Consider the following 19,268-nt stretch of genomic DNA (forward strand, 5'->3'; position numbering starts at 1 on the left):
TGCTACATCCAGCCTGCTGTCACCCCCACACAGGAGGGAGACAGGGCTGATGGAGAACAACTCGTCTCTATTAGTCCTTTGGAGAATAAGAAACAAAGAGACATTCATCTCTCCTGTGACAAGAGCCAGGATCAATGGTTGACCCCACTTAAAGTCACAAACCTGCCTGGTTCCAAAACAGAGAAAGTGTGTACAGCAAAGTGTATCATTTAAACCAAATGTACCTGGCTCCTGAATTTCAGAGAGCAAAGAGCCAGAGTTTAGGAAACAAGACATGTATACAAAAACAGTGAATTGAGATTGCAAAATTCAGACCAAAAAAAAAGCATTTACTCAAAAAGGGCTATCTGTGTGTACAGGAAAATGACACATGCCAAACTGTTAACTGATCACCAGAGCGGCTTCCAGATGATTCTGATACAGTTTTCCCTCGTTTGGATTTTCAAAGAACCTGAGTCTAATCCTAATCAAAAGATGTGTGACAAGAAGTACAGAGCACCCACACAGCTGACCCCTAGGGATCTGGGCCCAAGGGTACCCAGCTGCCCGATTACCTTCTACTTCACCTGGGCCAGATGATACCCTAGCTGATTAGAAAGGAACAGTGTTTACTGCAGTGGGTCACTGGCAGGTGGATATGGTAGAAGAAGTCATTCTACATGAGGACACAGTGTGAGCAGCATCTCTGTGTTTGGTGTGACACTGACTGGGTCTGTGGGACCTGTGTGCCACGGAGCAACTCCCCTCTCAAACAGAGTGTGTCAGATGCTGGGACAAAAGGAGACACTCAGGTGGCTGGGGGTCATTTACCTTAGAGTCAGAGGACAGTGGCCTCGTGGGCAGTGGATGACACCTGGATTAGCTGCTCCTGGTAGCCTGAGGCATTCCCAGAGGGCATGTGTAGTGAGCGGGGCTGATGCCCAACTGAACCACTGCTAGGAAAACCAGACACACACTCACCAAAGAGCTGGGAAGGATTGGCGTTAGTGGCCTTCTCGTAGTTGGTAAGTCCTTCGTAGATGACCTTCCCAACTGCCGCGTACAGGCACTCCAGCTCTTCGTACTTAGAGGCCACACTGGAAGTACCTGAAGCAGAAGTCAGGAACTGGGCACTGCAGTTGGCCCCAGAGCCACAGAACCCTCACCTCGGGACCGAGCTCTAGTTCTGATGTATGCAGCACTGGCGTGGGCACTTGTCTACCACTGCAGGACAATGTGGGTCTCATCTTTGGGGTGGTCCCATTTCACACAGGCAAGGACAGCTGTTCTCTCTCCATACCTTACCTCAATGTGCTCTAAACACTTATTCACAATATGCGAAACTTTGATCTCTTCAGCTGCTCAACATTTGCTATGATACTTTAATCTAACTTCCCTTTAATACCTGAAGGAAATACGAATATCTGGCAGACAAAGAAGTGAATTAATCTCCAAAGCAGAGAGAAAATAACGCAATGCTTCCAAATAGTTTTCATGTCTTTTTTTTTTTTTCAAAGAAAGGTCAAAAGTAAAAATGGAGTAACAGGACTGGGTTGCGGCTCAGTGGTAGAGTGCTTGCCTAGCATGCATGAAGCAGCACATAAAAATAACAAAGGTACTGTGTCCACCTAAACTAAAAAATACATTAAAAACTAAAGAGGGTAACAAAATGCCCAACATAGCAACTGGAGAATGAGCCCTCTCAATCAATAAGTGGAATGTCCATGTGTCAACTCCAAAAGAAAAGCAGCACAAATGGGAGGGTCACCTACTTGGCTCTGTTGGGAAAATACTCATGAGGCGAGAGAGCAGGCTGTGGACAGCTCGCAGCACTTTGGTGTTTCCACACGTCATACAGGCAGCGATGCCACGCTGCAGGGGCTTGAAGCTACTGAGGATGGCTGGGGACTGAAGGACGGTCAGCAAGAAACTCAGCACTTCCAATCCCGTGCAAATATTTCCATAGTTCACTTGATTCGGCTGCTCCTGGGGTGCAGAACACAGATCACTCTCAGATGACGTACTGGGGTCCAGTGAATTTCAGAAACAAACCCAGCAAGATATAAAACTAGGCCATCCAGGATTCAGAAGCTAATAAGAAGCCACTTATTACCCATGGTGCTGGGAATATAGCTCAGTTGATAAAGTGCTTGCTTTGCATGCACAAAGCCCTGGGTTCAACCCCCCCCACCCACACACACAAAGAACGAAGTCATGGGATGACCATATAGAGCAGAATTTCATGACTGTGTCTTTTATAAATCTGCTTTAGTCAAAAAATTTTTTAAAAAGCTTATATTAATATTTAATATTAAATAATATCAATATTTTAAAAGTCATTAAAATCCGGACTGAAAAGTTACATGATGAATTGTGCTTTTCTCCTCCCACATTTTTACTTAAAAATACAAAAATCCATCCAAAGAGGAAACTTTCAAACTGTCTATCCAACTGACTATTTCAAACTGACTCAACCCAACAGATGATGGCAGCAGTAAAAATAAATAAAAACTGAATAAACTAAAAAGTACAGGGCCTGGTTTGTAGGAAGGATAGGTAATGTTTCATGAAGTTTTCACTTCTGCAGTTTACACACATACATGCCCTGTGTATGCATTCTGTAGGGTAAAATTTTACTAGCTTGTGAGGTAAAGTCTTTCACTATGAGTTACAGAAATCAAGGCAGAAAGCCACTGTTACCAGGGCCCACACACTGCTTCTTGAAGACACTAGCCTATGAAGTGGCACAGACTGCCCACTACGGCTGAGCTTTTAACCATGAATGCATTTGAAGGGAAAGTCATCGAATCCTTTAGAGACAAAGAGAAAGAAATCTACAGACAGTCCAGAAGCTCTGCACCAGAGCAGAATCAAAACATGTGCTGCAGTCTGTAAGATTCTTTACAGTTCTGCTTCCCAGCACAGGACTGCACTGTGTAACTTTTCAAAAACCTAGGCAACAGCATCAAGGTTTGCAATCCAAAATGACAAATGCCTACAATATGTTTTATAATTCTGATTGTGAAGCTTTCAAACTTCATCAAAATATGGAACCTGTGAGGGCACTGAAATGGCTAAGGCAAAAGAACAACACTAAGACACCAAACCAAGAGATTGGCCCAAATGATGCCAAACTGCCTAAAGCCTTCAGCCATCAATAAAATCTGTTCAAAAAACTCATGCCTATTTAAAAAATATTTTTTCTCAAATCAACTTAGGATAGTTAAAGAAATATGTCTGCAAATACAAGGCAACTGTCTTGTTTCAGAAAGCACCCCTAAGTATATTTGGGGCTGGAGTGAGCGCTGAAGTGGTAAAATCATGTTCAGTGAGTCAAACTGGCTTCTTCTCCTCAGCAGCCAGAATAGAAAAGTAGAAGAGGCAGTGCCTCTGGGGTCTGGAAGATTTGGGTTTTCAGGGTCAGGTCCAGAAGGGATCCACAAATGCCCACCCCTGCGCCCAGGCAACAGCATCTGATTAACAGCTTGGCAGCCTGGCTGCGGCCTAACAGACCTGTGCACCTACCACAGTCATCAGCAGTTTGTCAAACCACTGCAGTTTGAGCTCCGACTTGGACCACATATCCGGGCGTAGTGCGGTCTTCAGAAGATTCACACAACGCCGAGAGAGCACCTCCCCAGGAGACCCGGCTGTGTTGGTGTTGTCATTAACCTGAAAATGCAGCCACACTCAGCTGGCATGTCTCAGCGTGTGTGTCTCCATCACTCTAACAGCACCGCTGATACAGTTTCTCTACTGCACGTGCACCCTCGCACCCAGCTCTCCGCCTCGTGGCCACCTTCTCTGACTCGGACCTTCCCCTACTGGGTCCCTTGCCCCAGAACTCCTCTCCTTTGCAGCATGTCAGTGGGACTGATCTGCGGCTCTGTGTGACTGACAGGCCCACACTCCTCCCTGGGTGGCCTCCAGCATGCTGCCTGGAGTGCTACAGGAAGTATTTACTGGTTGGACAATTCAGAAGATTCTTTTTAATTCTTGGAAATTCTCAACAGTATTACAAGATACACTATTTTAATAGTTGTAAGAACTTAAGACCCCAAATTAAAAAAAAAAAAAAAAGTTAAAGAGAATAGAAAGATTTCATTTATAATTATTTTTTGAAATATAAAATGAAGTTTCAGGAATGGAATCCAAACAACTCCATGATATTATAAATTGATATGAATGATAAATAAACTTAAGCTATAAAGTACTTAAATAAACTTTAAGTAGACTGATCAACAACATAATGGTTTATACTCTGTTCCCATTTTAATTATTTGGGGGGAAAAAAAAAGTTGAAAATTAAATAACCAGCCCAAGAGCACTGAGCTACCATATCTCACCAATGCCAAGATGCTGTTAATTATGGCACACCATTATTTTATTAGTACGGAAAAAAGACCCATACCCATTTATTCCAATTTAAGACACAGGCACATTTTAGAAATATTAACCTGGCATGAAATCAGCAGAATTTGGCAGGAAAGTAACACAATTAACCTTAGGTCTGGTCTATTTCTGACTAAACTGTCACAGAAAACATTCTATGGTGTCACTAAATGACTTCTGTTCTTCAGAGACCCATACCTGACAAGCCACTCGAATGAGGAAGTTCACCACGGTGTCTGTGTGCTGCTTGTCGATGGGCTTGGTGAGAAGAGAATCAGCTCCAGGCAGTGACTGGCTCCTCCCAAATACCTAGGAAAGGGTTGTCCTTTAAGGCAGGAAGGGAATTCTCAATGAGAACTGCCCACACAAGGTGCTGACTTGTTCAGCCAGCTATAGGATACTTCCCAGAGACAGACAATGTTCTAGGCATGGGGAATAGATGTGGCCTCTGCCCCTCTAAAGGCCACAGAGCCAGCAGGTGAGCAGAGGACTATGTCTCATGTGATGGGGATCCAAAGGGAGTAGGACCCAGCAAGTGGAAAACAGTGTGACTGAGAAGAAGCCTGACACAGGAAACAGGGAAAAAGAAACGGCTTCAGGCAGAAGAAAAAGAGCCAGCAGACTCCCGCTAAGAGAGAAAGGACCTGAAGTCTTTGCAAAGTGGAGGAAAGGCCTGGGTGGCCAAGCATAGTGAAACAGGAACAGCTGTGCTGCTCCTGCCTCAGCCGCCTGTGCCACTGGGATTACGGGGGTGCACCACTGCGCCCAGCACTCACTCTCCTGGTTTATGTGGTCCTGGGGACGCAACCATGCCTCACGCAGGTAGACAAGTGCTCTACCACTGCGCTACAACCCCAGTCCTCAACAGTTTCTCCTGATGCCTTCCTGTAAGCAATTAACCATTGTTCACAAAACTCTAAGAAAAATGTGTCTGGAAACTTGGGAAATACTTAGTAGGTGACATGCCATGGAGCCTATTGGAGCTAAGCTGCCTCTCGAGCTTAGCACTTGGCCACACTCAAATGAATTGAATAAATACACAAGGTCCCACGAGGAAACATGGCACACATTAGGAAAGAGTGAGCTCTTACTGCACTGATGGCTCCGGTGGCCGTCCTGAAGCGCTTCACTTCCTGGGCAGAATCTACGGACAGGCCTCTCTTAATGGAGGATGAGACAGAATTGACTCCTTCTCCACTGGAATTTGGGTCCATATCTGAATCCGGCTTAAAAACACACACATACACACCTGACTTTACTGACTGGTTTCCAGGGAGATATGCAAGGAATATAATCAGGGATGACACCAAGAATTGACATTCCTACCTGCTGGTCCTTGATCCTCTGCAATTCCCACTTGATGACAACCTCGGACAGGTCCACGGCCAGCCTCCTCTGCTCAATGGTGACACTGGGCGTAAAGCCCAGCCTCTGCATGGCACTGACCATGTGCTGTACCAAATGGTGCCGTACGGGGTAGTACACCTGTAGGTGCAGGGCCAGCATCATGTTAGGGATAATGGACATGCTCCAGCACATGTGCAGACACCTACTCGCACATTCACGCTCAAAGATTCTGAACACCAACTTTATCAAGTAAATTCTCATTTACCCATGAATGTGCTTATTATCCCTCTGCCCACATAATAGCGTATTTCAGCCTGTTAATAACATCTCTAAAATATGCTGAAAATCTGAATTATTCTTGGACAAGTAGGTGAGTTTAGTCACATGTATAACAACCTTCAGACTTGATATCATAAAAGTTCAAGACATATCAAGAAGTAAGTTTCCACATCTAAAGAGCTGGCTGTAAAAGAAAAGAGTTTCATCTCAAATCTTTCTCTTACACCTAAAATCTATAAGAAACATTCAGATAAAACTAAATCCTGGAGTACTGACATGGCTGTAGAAAAGGAGGAGCAGCACTACAAGTAACTCTTCCAGCCAAGTCAACAAATTCCAGAATCACGGACAATTACCTCTCACCTTAAAGTGACAAGTCATCTATCTGTATTCAGAGTGGAGGATTTACAATAAGGCAAGCAAGCAAACAGAGGCAAACACTAAGAGACGTTCTCTACACTATGGCAATTTCCAGGTTTGCAAAGCCTGACACTTGTACACACCCCAATCAGTGACCTGGAAGCATCTTTCCTGAAAGATGAATGACTACCTTATTATTGTAGGAAAAAAAAGAGCCAGAAGTTCAAAAGTCAATGTCTGAAAACGCACTACACACCAATCTGGTGTTCTTACATACCTTAAAATGCTGTACAATCAGATGCAAAATGTGCACCAGCTGTGGGACAGTGTGCCCCTCCTCCACGATGATCTTCCTGGTCCAGTGTGTGAGCATCTGGTGCCCATCCTCCATGCGGGCAGGCACTGCTGGGGTCAAGATGGCCATTGCCTGTCTGACAATCGCTCGGGCTTCCATTGCATGAGCCTTGAGAAGACTGTGGAAAACCTAGAATAGGAAAGAAACTCTAATGTAAGATGAAAGTGAAGGCTTTGAAGAATGGTCTATTAATACTCAGAACTGAGGTCTAATATTTTTACAAAACAGTTTTTGAAAAATTCCTTAGGGCCAGGCATAGTGGCACACGTCTAGAATTCCAGTGATTGAGGAGGCTCAGGCAGGAGGATCGCGAGTTCAAAGCCAGCTTCATCAATTTAGCAAGGCTCTAAGCAGCTTAGCAAGACCCTGTCTCTAAATAAAAAAGAGAGCTGAGGATGTGACTCAGTGTTGAGTTTCCATGGGTTCAATCCTTGGCACTTAAAAAAAAAAAAAAAAAATTTCTTAGGACTGCTATTGAAAACAACTTCTTTGCTTTAAGTTTTGATCAACAAATACAACCATTCTAATATTTACTGAGCTCCTATGGTGTGCCCTTACTGGGCTAGGCCAGTCAGAATGAGTGAGGACCAGCACCTTGCAGAACTCTTCTGTCTAGCCAAAGTGGCTGGAGTTAGTTGAGGCAAACCGATCATTTCACTAAGGCTACAGCATGAAAAAAAGAAGCAGAAGGGACCAATATCAGAGGCAATGACAGCAGCAATTTCAATCCTTCAAATGAAAGGTGAAGCCAGGAACCCAAAGAAGACAATCCCATTGGTACTGAGGGTGGAGAAGGCAGGAAGGACATTGGAATCAACAGGACTTGCAGAGATGCATGGGCCCTAGGGAGGACTAGAGGGTATCAGAAACGGCCCTAGCTGGAACAACTGGGGGCAACTACTGCCTGCCACAGAGCCTTAAGTCACATTTCCTCCCAACTGCCTAAGGGAGGTGGTGACTGGCTTTCTGGGTCTGGAGTTTAACATCACAAAAGTGAGAGGGAACAGTTAGGGAAAACTACTCAATGCGGCCTCAGGGCAAGAGCTCCCACTGATCAAGGTGAACAGGCAAATGTATCATTGCATTTGATTCTTTTTTTTTTTTTTTTAAGATTTATTTTTTAGTTGTAGTTGAACATAATACCTTTATTTTATTTATTTATTTATTTTTATGTGGTTCTGAGGATTGAACCCAGGGCCTTGAACATGGTAGGCAAGCACTCTACCCATGAGCCAGAACCCAGACCATGCATTTGATTCTGAAGCACAGACACTGATTCACCCACGGGACATGGGAGTGGAGAACATGAAACACAACACAGGGCTGCCAGGCATCAGAGCCTACACCACTGAAGCTCAGGATGAAGTTCTAAACCCATCAAAACTACAGAGAGGTCATAAAATGCAATTTCGAAGTGCCCACATGTTTTGGGCTAGGGAGAGCTGGGACCCTTGACAAAGGCACTTTCAAATAATTACAGTGGTGTATACCTATAATCCCAGTAGTCATGAGGCTGAGGCAGGAGGATCCCTTGAGCCCGAGCGTTTAGGTCCAGCCTGGGCAAAATGGCAAGACCCCTATTTTAAAAACTTTTTTTTTAAGGAGCTGGGGTTGTGGCTTAGTAGTAGAGCGCCTGCCTAGCACATGTGAGGCACTGGGTTCTATCCTCAGCACCACATAAAAAATAAATAAAATAAAATAAAGGTATTGTGTCCATCTACAGATAAAATTAAAAATGAATTATGTAAAAATGTGGATGTGTAACCGATGTGATTCTGCAATCTTTGTAATGTTTTGAATAACCAATAAAAAAATAAAATTAAAAAAAAAAAAATTAAAAATGGAAACTTTTTTTCAACGTAATACCAGTATTGGGAAGCCAAATGCAATGGGTAGAGGAGCCTGAAGTGTGAGGAGGAGGCACTGTTTCAAAAATAAGGCTGTAAAGGAACCAGAGGGCAGAGGAGTAACCAGGGAGGAATGAGCTGGAATTCATTACTATGGAGGGCTCACAAGATGGTCTTGCTGCTCCCCATTCTTTCCGTGGTAAAAGACACATAAGGAAGGCCAACTTTGTTAGGTGCACAGCCCAAGAGCAACGAGCTCATTCGTCTGCTGTGCAGTCATCACCTCCTCCATCTCCAGAACGTTCTCATCTTCCCAAACTAAAACTCTGTCCTCGTCCAACACTGACCTTGCATTCCTCTTCTCCCCAGCCCCTGGGAACCTCTATTCTGTCTGTCTCTGTGACTGTGGCTATTCTAAGCACCTCATGAGTAGATAGGTTTTTGTTTGTTTGTGGGTGTTTTTTGCAGTTTTTATAAAATAAATGAGTTCTTTTTTTTTTTTCTTTTAATTGTATTGAAGAAAGACAGCAGAAAAGGAGAGGCTAAGACTGCATAGGTGTGGGGACAGGAGTGAACCGGGGGCACACAGGGAGCCCTGCTAAGTACCTGGAGGACAATCTTCTTATGTATTGCAAATTTGGCAATGATGTGTGCCAGAAGCAAGTGCCCGCTGTACTTGCACGCTGGGTCCACACAAGCCTTCGAGAGCAGGCAGGGCCACGCGAAGGTCATCAGCCGGCGCAGCTTGCTGTTGCGGTTCTTGTTGTTGTCGTGGATGTGGTGCGGGGCGTGCTCCACCAGCAGCGTGGCGTACTGCAGAAGGTAGATCCTCAGGGAGTCCAGCATGTCCGCCTGTTTCTCTGGGTCCAGGACCTGCCAGGAACACAAGCAGGAAAAGCTCATTTCTGGTTTTGAGCTGTTTTATTGACTAAGGGCCACCCATCAAGCTTAAATCTTAAAAATGCACACGTGCACACACCCATACAGACGCTCTGTGTATATACGTTCATGTCACAATAATTTTCCTTTTATGTTCAACTTATTTCATTTTTAAAAAGAAAACCAGAATGAGAAATATAATGCTGAGTCCACTCAATTCAACTAAGTACGCTAACCACCTTCTGTTCATTAGCTCTGCCTAAAGCTGGAGTACAGACAGGCTAAGGTCAGTTCTCCTCTTTCCTGATCTCCTGCTTCTTAGCAATACCTCTCCCCCTTTTCAACACTCAAAACCCAACTCTTCATTGGTCCCAAGACGATGCTCTAGGCATACACTAGAGAAGGTGGCACAGGGAAGGGACTGTGTCAGGGTTCCTATTTGCCCAGAATAACACAAGTATCAGTATGTAGACTAAGAATAACTTCTGGGCTCAGAAGAGGAAGGAGGCCTGTCCTAAAGGACAAAGACTACATAAGGACTAGTAACCTGCCAACAGGAACAATGACAGTCCCTTTTGCCTTTATCCCTGGATGGAATGGATAAGAAATCTAGCCCTGTCTCTTCCAAAGAATATTAATATGTATGTGGTGGTCCCCTCTAGAGACTACGAATTAACACTGCAAATGGAGAATGACGAGCACCCAGCATTCCAGCAAACAATCTGCATTTAAAAACTCTGTTCAACAATCTCAGGATACAGAAGACATCTGACCCTAAAGTTCAACACAATGGGCCTTAAGCAAATAACACAGTGCAGACATCCCAATACAAATTTCAGATATCACTATTGCCACACAGCACTTGGTGAAGATAGGTCCAGGTCCCAACACCAACCGAGTCCAACAGTTCTCCTGCCTTTTACTAGACTCTTTTATAAAGCTAAGGACAAAAACAGAACATCAAACCCCATAATAGGCTCTTTTACAAACTAACCCAGGTCTGGATTTTAAAATATTTTGTTTCTGATTGGAATCTATTAATGCAAAAACATTAATTCATTCCCAAGTGTGGTGCCTTCAACAATTAAATAATAAGAATTTTAATGGGATGCTGTGATGTGCCATTAATTAATGCAATCACGAAAAATAAAAGCTTTGCAACAAACTTATTCCAACAAGCCCTCTGCATGCTCTTGTACAGGTTCACTCATCTGCAAGCTCCCAACATGCTGAGGCACTGCTGGGGACATACCTTGGTTATAAACACGCTGGTGATGCTCTCAGGGTTGTCTCCTTCTGGATTGGGAGGTCCTAAGAGCTGCTCTCCTTCCCCCTTCTCAAAGCTGTATAAGAAAGCAGGATTCAGGATATGCTGCAGAACCTACAAAAAGATTAAAAATGAAGGAGGAGGAAAACAGTCATGCTGCTTATTTGTTTAAAAAGGTGGGGAGGATAATACTTTTGGTCACCCTAAACCATCATGCCAGAACTCAACCAAGGCAGCGAGCGACCCTCATCTAGACTCCTAGCCCAACAGCAACTGCCCAGCTAGGTTTAAATGTGAGGAAGAAACCCAGTGTCAGCCTGTGTACTCTTCTCACTTCAAAACAAGTCAGTTTCTGAAAACGAGGGATCTAGCGATCTACTTTAACACTGGTCCATGGCAAGATCTGCTGTGTGCCTTCTCAGCAATGGCATTTCATGTCTGCAGTCCAGCCTGCCACCTGAGCCTCAATAGAGACACAGCTGAAGGGTGGGGCAGGGTTCCCAGGGCACCAACCATCGCACCTGTGGCCTTCTACTGCATAATCGTACAGCTCACCTTTGCTTTCAGTTCATCTCCAAAGTTGGGGTCATTGAAGTCTACAAAGCGAAAAAACAGGGCACGTTTTTGAGCAATGCTATAATTTTTGGGAATCTCTTCTTCCATATACTCTTTTAAGAATGTCATATTGCAGAGAAAACGACCAGTGAAAGCTCGGAGCAGCTGGAACAGCAATTCTATGTCTCCATAATTCCTCCTAAAGAATCAGAAGGAGAAAACATGTTGACTTCAGGCAAATTCTGTCAGGTTGTATCACCTGACATGCCTTTTAAAGCAGCAAGTTGTAGCCCATCCCCTACAACAAATCTGACTACAGTTGTTCAATGAGCCTATGTTTAATTTGCATATCCTTGTGCAAATTAAAAAAGAGGCCCCAGTTTCTTTGCTTATCCGACAGAGCAGCCTTGTGGCACAGGCAAAGCTTGATGGATGTACCCACTTGCAGTAGTTCAGCAGACAGAAGGCCAGCAGCTTGGGCTCCTTCCAGTTGGTGGCAGCCATGTTCTCCTTCCGGTGTCTTTCTTGAAAGGTCTCGCTCACCCAAACGCGTCTCAACTGGCTTACCAGTGAGTGCTGGCTGGCCAGCCAGGAGTCGTCATTTTTAACTATGATGCTGATAATCTGTCAGAGAAGAAACAGTCAGGGATGTGCAGCTCGACCAGACTGGGGACTGCAGGGGTCTCCTGAGAAGATGTTACCTTGATGGCCTGGAACTGGAGGTCCAGGCGCATGGTGCTGGTGCTGGGTGAGCCAGGGCGCACGGCAGTCTGCGCACCGCCCGGCAGCAGCAGGGTGATGAATCTGTTGGGGTTAGCTGCCAACACATCCCGCAGAGGCCTGGCATCTTTGTGCTTTAAAAAACTCTGGAAGCAAAACAAATAAATGTGTTTTAAGATAAATCTAACTCACAAAAGGCTAGAGGACGTGAATTCTAAGGTTCTTGCTAAATCTCTGTAGGAAGGCTAAAAACAAACAAATAAATAACACAGTAAACACCCTTTTCAAAAAACAATGCTTTTAGACAGTAATCATTCTTCATGATTAGGACTTCATAATCCTAGCAGCACACTCATTTGTTACCACCAGCAAAATCCAATGATTCCTAAACCTGAGCTTTTCATGGAGATAACCAAATAGCAGTAACATCTCCAGATTCAAATGTCTCTGAGAAACATGAAGCCAGAACAAGGAACTGTGACATTAACGTCCTAGAGCGTACTGGTCAACGCAAATCTGCAGGGACCTGATCGCAGTCACTTTAGCTCCTACCATGAACATTCGGCTCCACTGGGGATCATTGAGTGTAGCCTCCATCATGAACAGCTCTACCGTCTGGGAGGGGTGCCGGGTCAGGAACTTGATGAGCGGCTCTCGGAAGGGACTGCCCGCCTACAGAACACAGGGAAGCTACAGTGGTCTCCCTTTCTCAGGGCACACCCACCTGTCAGCACGGTTAGCACAAGCACCCACCCTCCACCTGGACTGCAAATGACCAGAAACAAGTATTAATATCTAGCATCTTTATGTTGTCAGCTGACCCCATTCAAAACATAAGAGAGTGAAAATATTCCAAGTGTGAGAATCAGAATCAACCCTCAGTCCAGACCATACCTCAATCAACATAGCTCGCTCCGTTTTCATTACAACCTCTAACAAAGGTTTGACCAGAGTCTGAGGTGCAGCTGGGATTAGATGAAAAAGGTTTATAATTGCAGAACAAATCTTCATTTCCTAATAAAGAAAACCAGAAATCACAAACAAGCCAATTAGTTTTATGAGCAAGAGAAACATCACTACAGACCCTACCAGTCTAGCTACATTTGCAAGGCTGCCACCAAAGCAGAAGGTTAACATGGAAAAGCCACAACTTACCAGTCTTAGACTACCACTGTGTTATGTACTATGCAGACTAACTGCACCTGGCTCAACTGCTATGTGTGTGTGGGGGTGACTATATGGTGTGATTGTGCCCTTTGTTCTCAGGTATACTAACAAGGGTTGGAGGTGACCTTACAGGTCATCTGTGCTAGCCCCCTTCACAGAGGCAGGGACAATGGATCATACCTGCAGCCATGAGAGCATCAGGACTGACCCACCTTGCAGTGGCATCGTGGGGTCTTCGTAACACACTAAGTTCTGAGAGCACAGGCTTCTTTTGCCCTCAAAATTTAGCCAAGGGAGGTCCTCAAAAAACACTTGAGTATTTATCCTGGAAACTGAATGTCAGTGTAAATGAACGACTGATGATGGGACAAAGCATTTGTCAACCAGGCCCAAAAACAAAGCTGACGAAATGCTATGCTGAACTAGGTGAAAAGTGTGTGCAAGGCCAAGCTCCACACTTTCCAGCAGCTCAGTGGTGGGCTGCTGAGGGTTCTTCCACCGTCTCAACGGCCCATTCTAGGAGGTCACAGTTTTACTTCTGCCATTCAAAAGACCTCTCTGTGGCCACAGGTAAGGAAAGAGCCTCAGACACAGCACCCCGCATAGTACACAAGGTGGAGTTCGTGGCTCTTGAAAAGTAAAATGGGGATGATAGACACTGGTCAAGAGGGACCACATTCCCAGCAGCAGTTCAGATACTTCTCAAACTTTCTCTTTCAACAAAAAGGCAAAAGGGAAATGGGCAAGAAATGGGGAAAAGAGGTTCAGTATCAGCCCCGCCCCACCTCTAATTTTCAAATCCTTAAATTCTATCCCCAAATCATTACATTCTGAGAAGGTCTTGAATGCCATGGTTTTTTATTTTCAAAGCAATGTTATAACGATCACTTCTTCTGATTTTACAACATCATTGGAAGACAGAAATGACAGGTGTTATTATCCCCATTTTACAGAGGAGGGAAAGCTAGAGTTTGACTGTCCAAAGCCACAGTATTCTCACCGCATCTTTGTGTATATGTGTGAGGAAGAGAGAGGGGAAGGGGACTGGAGGGGCAAGGGACTGTAAGGTTGTAAATTAAGGCAGTCAGCGAGCTGGCAGTGTGGAAGGAAATATATCACTCCCAAGTTCTAAGAGATATACTGTATCTCTATGAAGGTTCTCAGGATCTTGTTAGATATATGAGTTCATATGAATGTTATGACAGAAAAACCAATTTAATCTTCAGTAGTATTGAGATATTGCAATTCTAACATGTAGAAAACAAAAGAACTTAAAATCTTTTTTAAATGTCCTAATATAGAACATGCGTGGCATCCGGACAGTTCACAGCAATGATACTAATACAACTCTGCCACAGACAGACAGCACAGGTCACCGCACTCAAAGGCACAAGGCACTCTGTCCACTACAGAATCACAACACAGCTAACGAGTCACAGCAAAACCAAATGCGACAACAACCCCCTCCTGTGGCTCCACTGAGATTCTCACCTCTACCCCTTCCATGGCAGGCTGAACCAAAACAAAAATCACAGCATGAAAAAAGGCAACAAAAAGGTAAAAAGAAACGAAAAGAAAAGAAAAGATAAAGTGTTCTTCACATTGCAAGTCATAAACTGACTTTTAATAGGTTGTTCTCACCTCAAACTGACAGAATGGAGACAAGGAACATCTCCCGCACTCTGAAATGCTTTCCTGAGGATGGGGAGGAAAATCATCTTTTTCTATTTATGTCATTTACATAAAACTTCCCATATACTCAAACACAGTAAGGGTTATTTGGGTTAACAAGACAGTAAAGACACAATTATCAGAAAGCAAACGATAATTAACAAATGCTCAGCAGCAAAAAGCAACCTCCACCCTCAGATATCAACAACCCTCTGACGGTGTCTCATAGTGAGTTTCTTCTCTAAGTCAAATTTAAAACCAGGGCTTCTTATGTCAGGGAGAAATGGTAAGACCTTGTTATATGCAAATATATTTTTAAAAGACTTCTTTTACTGAGTGAATCATTCAAGATTTTTATGTGAAGCACTAAGGCATTGAAAAAAAAAATGAGGGGGTAAAAAAAACTCTTTCCCAACTAGAGTCAGAAGAGAACCAGGTGGTGCAAGCCCATCAATTAGGCATATCTGAGCCCCATCCCACCAAGAACAAGGCCATGACACCCCCCACCAGAGAGTTGGGTTATCTTGTGTGGTGAAGCGCAACCTTCGGCAAACTATCTGTGAGTCTACATGAGTATTCAGAAGTGGCAATAACAGGTCCTATGTATCGTACCCCATACAATCCATGTCAAAAGGGAAGCTTTCCTAAACATGGTGATAGTGCAGAGCTCTGATCATCAGGGATATCCCAAGTTCACTGCTTTACTCAACTATTTAATGTTTTCAACTATGGTATCTCAACTGAGCAAAGTTATCTGGGAATTCTACCAATAGGAACCAACTACTTTCCATTAACTGTTCCCTTTCCTGTAACATGATCTCTAAAAAAAAAAATCAGAGAACAGGGGCCTGGCCCAGGGCTTAGGTGATGAAGCCATGGCTATGCTCTCTTCCTACAGACCCCAAAATGCTAAGGCCCGAGGTTCAGACACAGGACCAACCTCAGGAGCCTGACCCCTCCTCTGATCAGGCAGCACCCTCAAGGGATGATAAACACATTCCTAGAAGAGCCCACAGACCTAAAAACACCCTGCACAACTCCCCCCATGCAAAAAAATTTGCAATGAAAGTTTACAGGCTCATTTTGATTTAATGGAAGCCATTCACCTACCTCTAGAACTTTTTAAAATGTTTATTAAAGATCTTACGATGTGTTTCAGAAAAGGCACAAGTTATTATAAAAAACAAATGTAAACTTTAAAGCAAAAAATCCCTCAGAGATGAGGGACGGGAAGCCAGGCACAGAGGCAGTGGCGCCCTCCCGGGGCAGCGGCTCTGCCAGTGTACTCTGCTCTCTTCCACGAAGGTCCTTATTTATGTTTTGCATATATAAATAATAAATCTTCCAAGGGTCAGTCATGGTATAAAATGTCTTTAAAAATTTTGAATTCCTGGTTTAGTTCTGCTTAGTTGGCTGTTTAGAAGCGGCAGGAAACAAGTTACCAAACAAAACGCCTTGACACAGAATGGTCAAAACAAAGCATAATAAAGCAGAAAAAAAATCCAAGTCGGGATGAAACACAGCATCCAACAAATAGGCACAAGAGGACAAAAAGCCACATTAATTATGCTTCTGAAGAACTATGAAGAATTCCCTAAGGGTGATACAGCTGTAAATTTCACCAGGGATCACAGAACTTAAGGAAAATATACTTCCACTGATACATCATCAACTTAGAAAATACTTCAAAAAATTAGCATGTACAATATTAGATACGAAATAGCAGAAAGCATGCATTTTTAAAGAGACAAAGTCTTTAATGACCAACATCATATACTTTAGATTTTAACTACAGCAGTCTTCCCTCAAAACCTTATAAATTTGCTTTAAATGCTGGTCATTTATTTTTTTGGCAAAATTAGGGTAGGGGATTTAGACCTAGAAAATACATAAGCCCATATTTATGTGATGCTTTATTATATTAGTTCTATAAGTCCTAAAAAATCTCTAGTTGGTCTTATCAAGCAATAATGATTAAACACGAACGTTACCGACCAGCAAGTGATGGAAAGCAATGGAAACAAGAGCGGAGGAACGCACCACCATGTAAACAGCTGCTGCCAAGAACAGTCTAGAAAACATGCTGTTTAAAGCAAAACTAGTAAAATTGAAATACTAACATTTTCCAAGCTTCCCAGAATTCTCATAAACATATATGTCATAGTAAAGTGAACAAAAGGGAGATTTTAAAGAAACAAGAATGAATTTTTAGCCATTAAGAGTAATAAAAGCAAGATGTAGTGCTAATAAAGTGATTAACAAATTTACATGGACTTAAAATTACATAAAATCAGATTTCTGACCAGCATTTTAACTGAAGCACTGCTCTGGTATTAGCACTGATACCAGCAGTGCACAACCTGGGTGCCCTTCCCAGAAACAAGCAAGTCACTCACGTTTCCGTCGCTCCTCTGGCCCCCTTTGTGGGTGATGACCACCACTTCCATCCACTTGCGCAGATGTTGCTGTTGAAAAAACACACCCTTAGATACAAATTCTTCAGGGTAGAAACATTTCACTTCCAAATACTGCTTTCTTGATGGACACTAGCAATCTTTCATTTCCCTTGTATTTAATGTGATAACTGCAATAGCCCAATATCAAACTAGTAATGTGGACAACCGGCATTTGTTCTTATTATTTACACAGAAGGGCTAAATTTGCTACTATGACAAAGTATCCTGAAACCTGCTCATTCCAAATCCAGGCCCTGCCACTTTCCTTCAGTGTTGATTATATGCACAGTTGTTCACTTGTGTCAGATATCAGGCAGGGGATAGAGAAGTGACCCACAGGCCTCATCACTGCCTAGGGGAACTCATAGTCCAGTGGGAAAATAAGGTAAAACACAAGGTGCTTAAGGCACAGGAACCAGCTTTAGGCCGCTGTTCTACCTTGAGAAATGTACAAAATAATATACCTGCCTTCAAAGTACAGGCTAACAACATTTTGTTAATAAAATTCCCTGAAGGATAATAACCACTAGACTATAAATTCACTTGACCTATACCTTACTAGAAAGAGAACTGAAGGTATCAACAATGGCCAGCCGTGTCACCATTCTTACTTTTAGATTTTTCCAAAAGAAAAAAAATGATATTAACTAGTGTATAAAATCATTTTCAATTTTTAGTTCAGTGAGGAAATATCCAAAACAACAAAACACATAAGATCTTTCAAGATCAAATGTCAAGCAGTTCAACTGAGAGAAAGGAACCGAGTATCACACATAACAGAAGGAAGCTGGGCCCTTATCTCACCCCATCCACAAAAGTTAATTCAAAATGGATCAAAGACCTCAACGTAAGAGCTAAAACTAGAAAACTCTTCTCAAAGAAAGGGGAAAACTCCTCTCAAAGAAAGGGAAAAACTCAGGGTTCTTTCCATGAATGCCGACCCTACAGAGTGTCTTATCTCTGAAAATAATGCCAACGGCCCAAGCTGCGAACCTCAAAAGGGCATCATGAAGGAAAACAAAAGCCCCACTGGTGGCTGGGCGCAGTCTGAGAATGAGCCACCCACAGGTGGAGTGTCCCGGCAGAACCCAGCAGGCCTGGGTATCAGGACAATCTGTGCCACTAAATGCAGAAGCACTGCCATCTAAAGTCAGTGTGTGGGGGAGGAAATGTAAACAGCAGCACAATCATTCTCTATCCAAGTACGCCAACGCTCTGCTTCTAGAGGATTTTCAACCTTTTGGAAAGCCAGAGAAGGGGGAGACAAAATCTCCTGTATGAAACAACACAAAACCCACATATTTTATTATAGGGAAAATGACACTCAGCCTGCAACTGAAGCAACTAACTATAAGGCAGTTCTCCTCATGCTGCACAAAAAAAATGTCTGGATAATAAGGAACTGCCAGCTCCTGCCAGATCTGAACAAACACCCCCAAAAAAGTTACTTCAACCAGGCATATAAGGGAAGCAAAAAACAAGAGCTGAGAGCAGAGACAGTAATTTTTTAAAAGAACCAAATATAATAGCATTAGGGCATTTAGAACACGAACGAACACACACACACACACACACGCACGCACGCACGCACGCACGCACACTCGCTTCATATATGAAACGTGGGAGAAGTGTGTACTTGATGTGTGCTGCCGGGAAGCATACAGATCACCTATTTTAACCACTCATGTCAACATCTGTATGCATGGAAACTATTAAGTACTAAGTACATTAACATGTGGAGGCCTAAGGGGAAGTACCCTACGACTTGGAAAGTGCGCTCCACGTAAATTTCCCAATTACAATCTATTATTAAGGAACTACTCATACTTTCAGTGCTGTGGTCATTATACATTATTTAGTTATCTAAATAAATGAAAAAACAATTCATGAGGTATACGACTTAGTGGTTTTCATACATGAGCTATCTATCTATCCCCCAATGCAATACATCCACACATACATAATCTGTCTGTTCACTTCTACTTAGAGCTTAT

General features: G+C 43.3%; 1 protein-coding gene across 4 annotated transcripts in view; it reads right to left on the reverse strand.

Annotated features, from left to right (window-relative positions):
• Positions 1–19,268, reverse strand: part of Trrap (transformation/transcription domain associated protein) — a 111,891-nt gene that overhangs the window by 43,269 nt on the left and 49,354 nt on the right. For all 4 annotated transcript variants that reach the window (XM_076840749.1, XM_076840750.1, XM_076840747.1 and 1 more), the window contains exons 31-45: positions 17,215–17,283; positions 12,875–12,994; positions 12,533–12,652; positions 11,962–12,126; positions 11,703–11,884; positions 11,261–11,459; positions 10,691–10,819; positions 9,166–9,432; positions 6,635–6,841; positions 5,698–5,856; positions 5,463–5,597; positions 4,570–4,680; positions 3,505–3,651; positions 1,752–1,965; positions 961–1,086 (exon numbers count right to left, since the gene is read on the reverse strand). In XM_076840749.1, coding sequence (XP_076696864.1) covers positions 961–1,086; positions 1,752–1,965; positions 3,505–3,651; positions 4,570–4,680; positions 5,463–5,597; positions 5,698–5,856; positions 6,635–6,841; positions 9,166–9,432; positions 10,691–10,819; positions 11,261–11,459; positions 11,703–11,884; positions 11,962–12,126; positions 12,533–12,652; positions 12,875–12,994; positions 17,215–17,283 — 2,350 coding nt within the window. The remainder of the gene's footprint in view (positions 1–960; positions 1,087–1,751; positions 1,966–3,504; positions 3,652–4,569; positions 4,681–5,462; positions 5,598–5,697; positions 5,857–6,634; positions 6,842–9,165; positions 9,433–10,690; positions 10,820–11,260; positions 11,460–11,702; positions 11,885–11,961; positions 12,127–12,532; positions 12,653–12,874; positions 12,995–17,214; positions 17,284–19,268) is intronic.

This window comes from Callospermophilus lateralis, chromosome 19, assembly GCF_048772815.1.
Source record: "Callospermophilus lateralis isolate mCalLat2 chromosome 19, mCalLat2.hap1, whole genome shotgun sequence".
In the NCBI taxonomy this organism is placed as follows: domain Eukaryota; kingdom Metazoa; phylum Chordata; class Mammalia; order Rodentia; family Sciuridae; genus Callospermophilus; species Callospermophilus lateralis.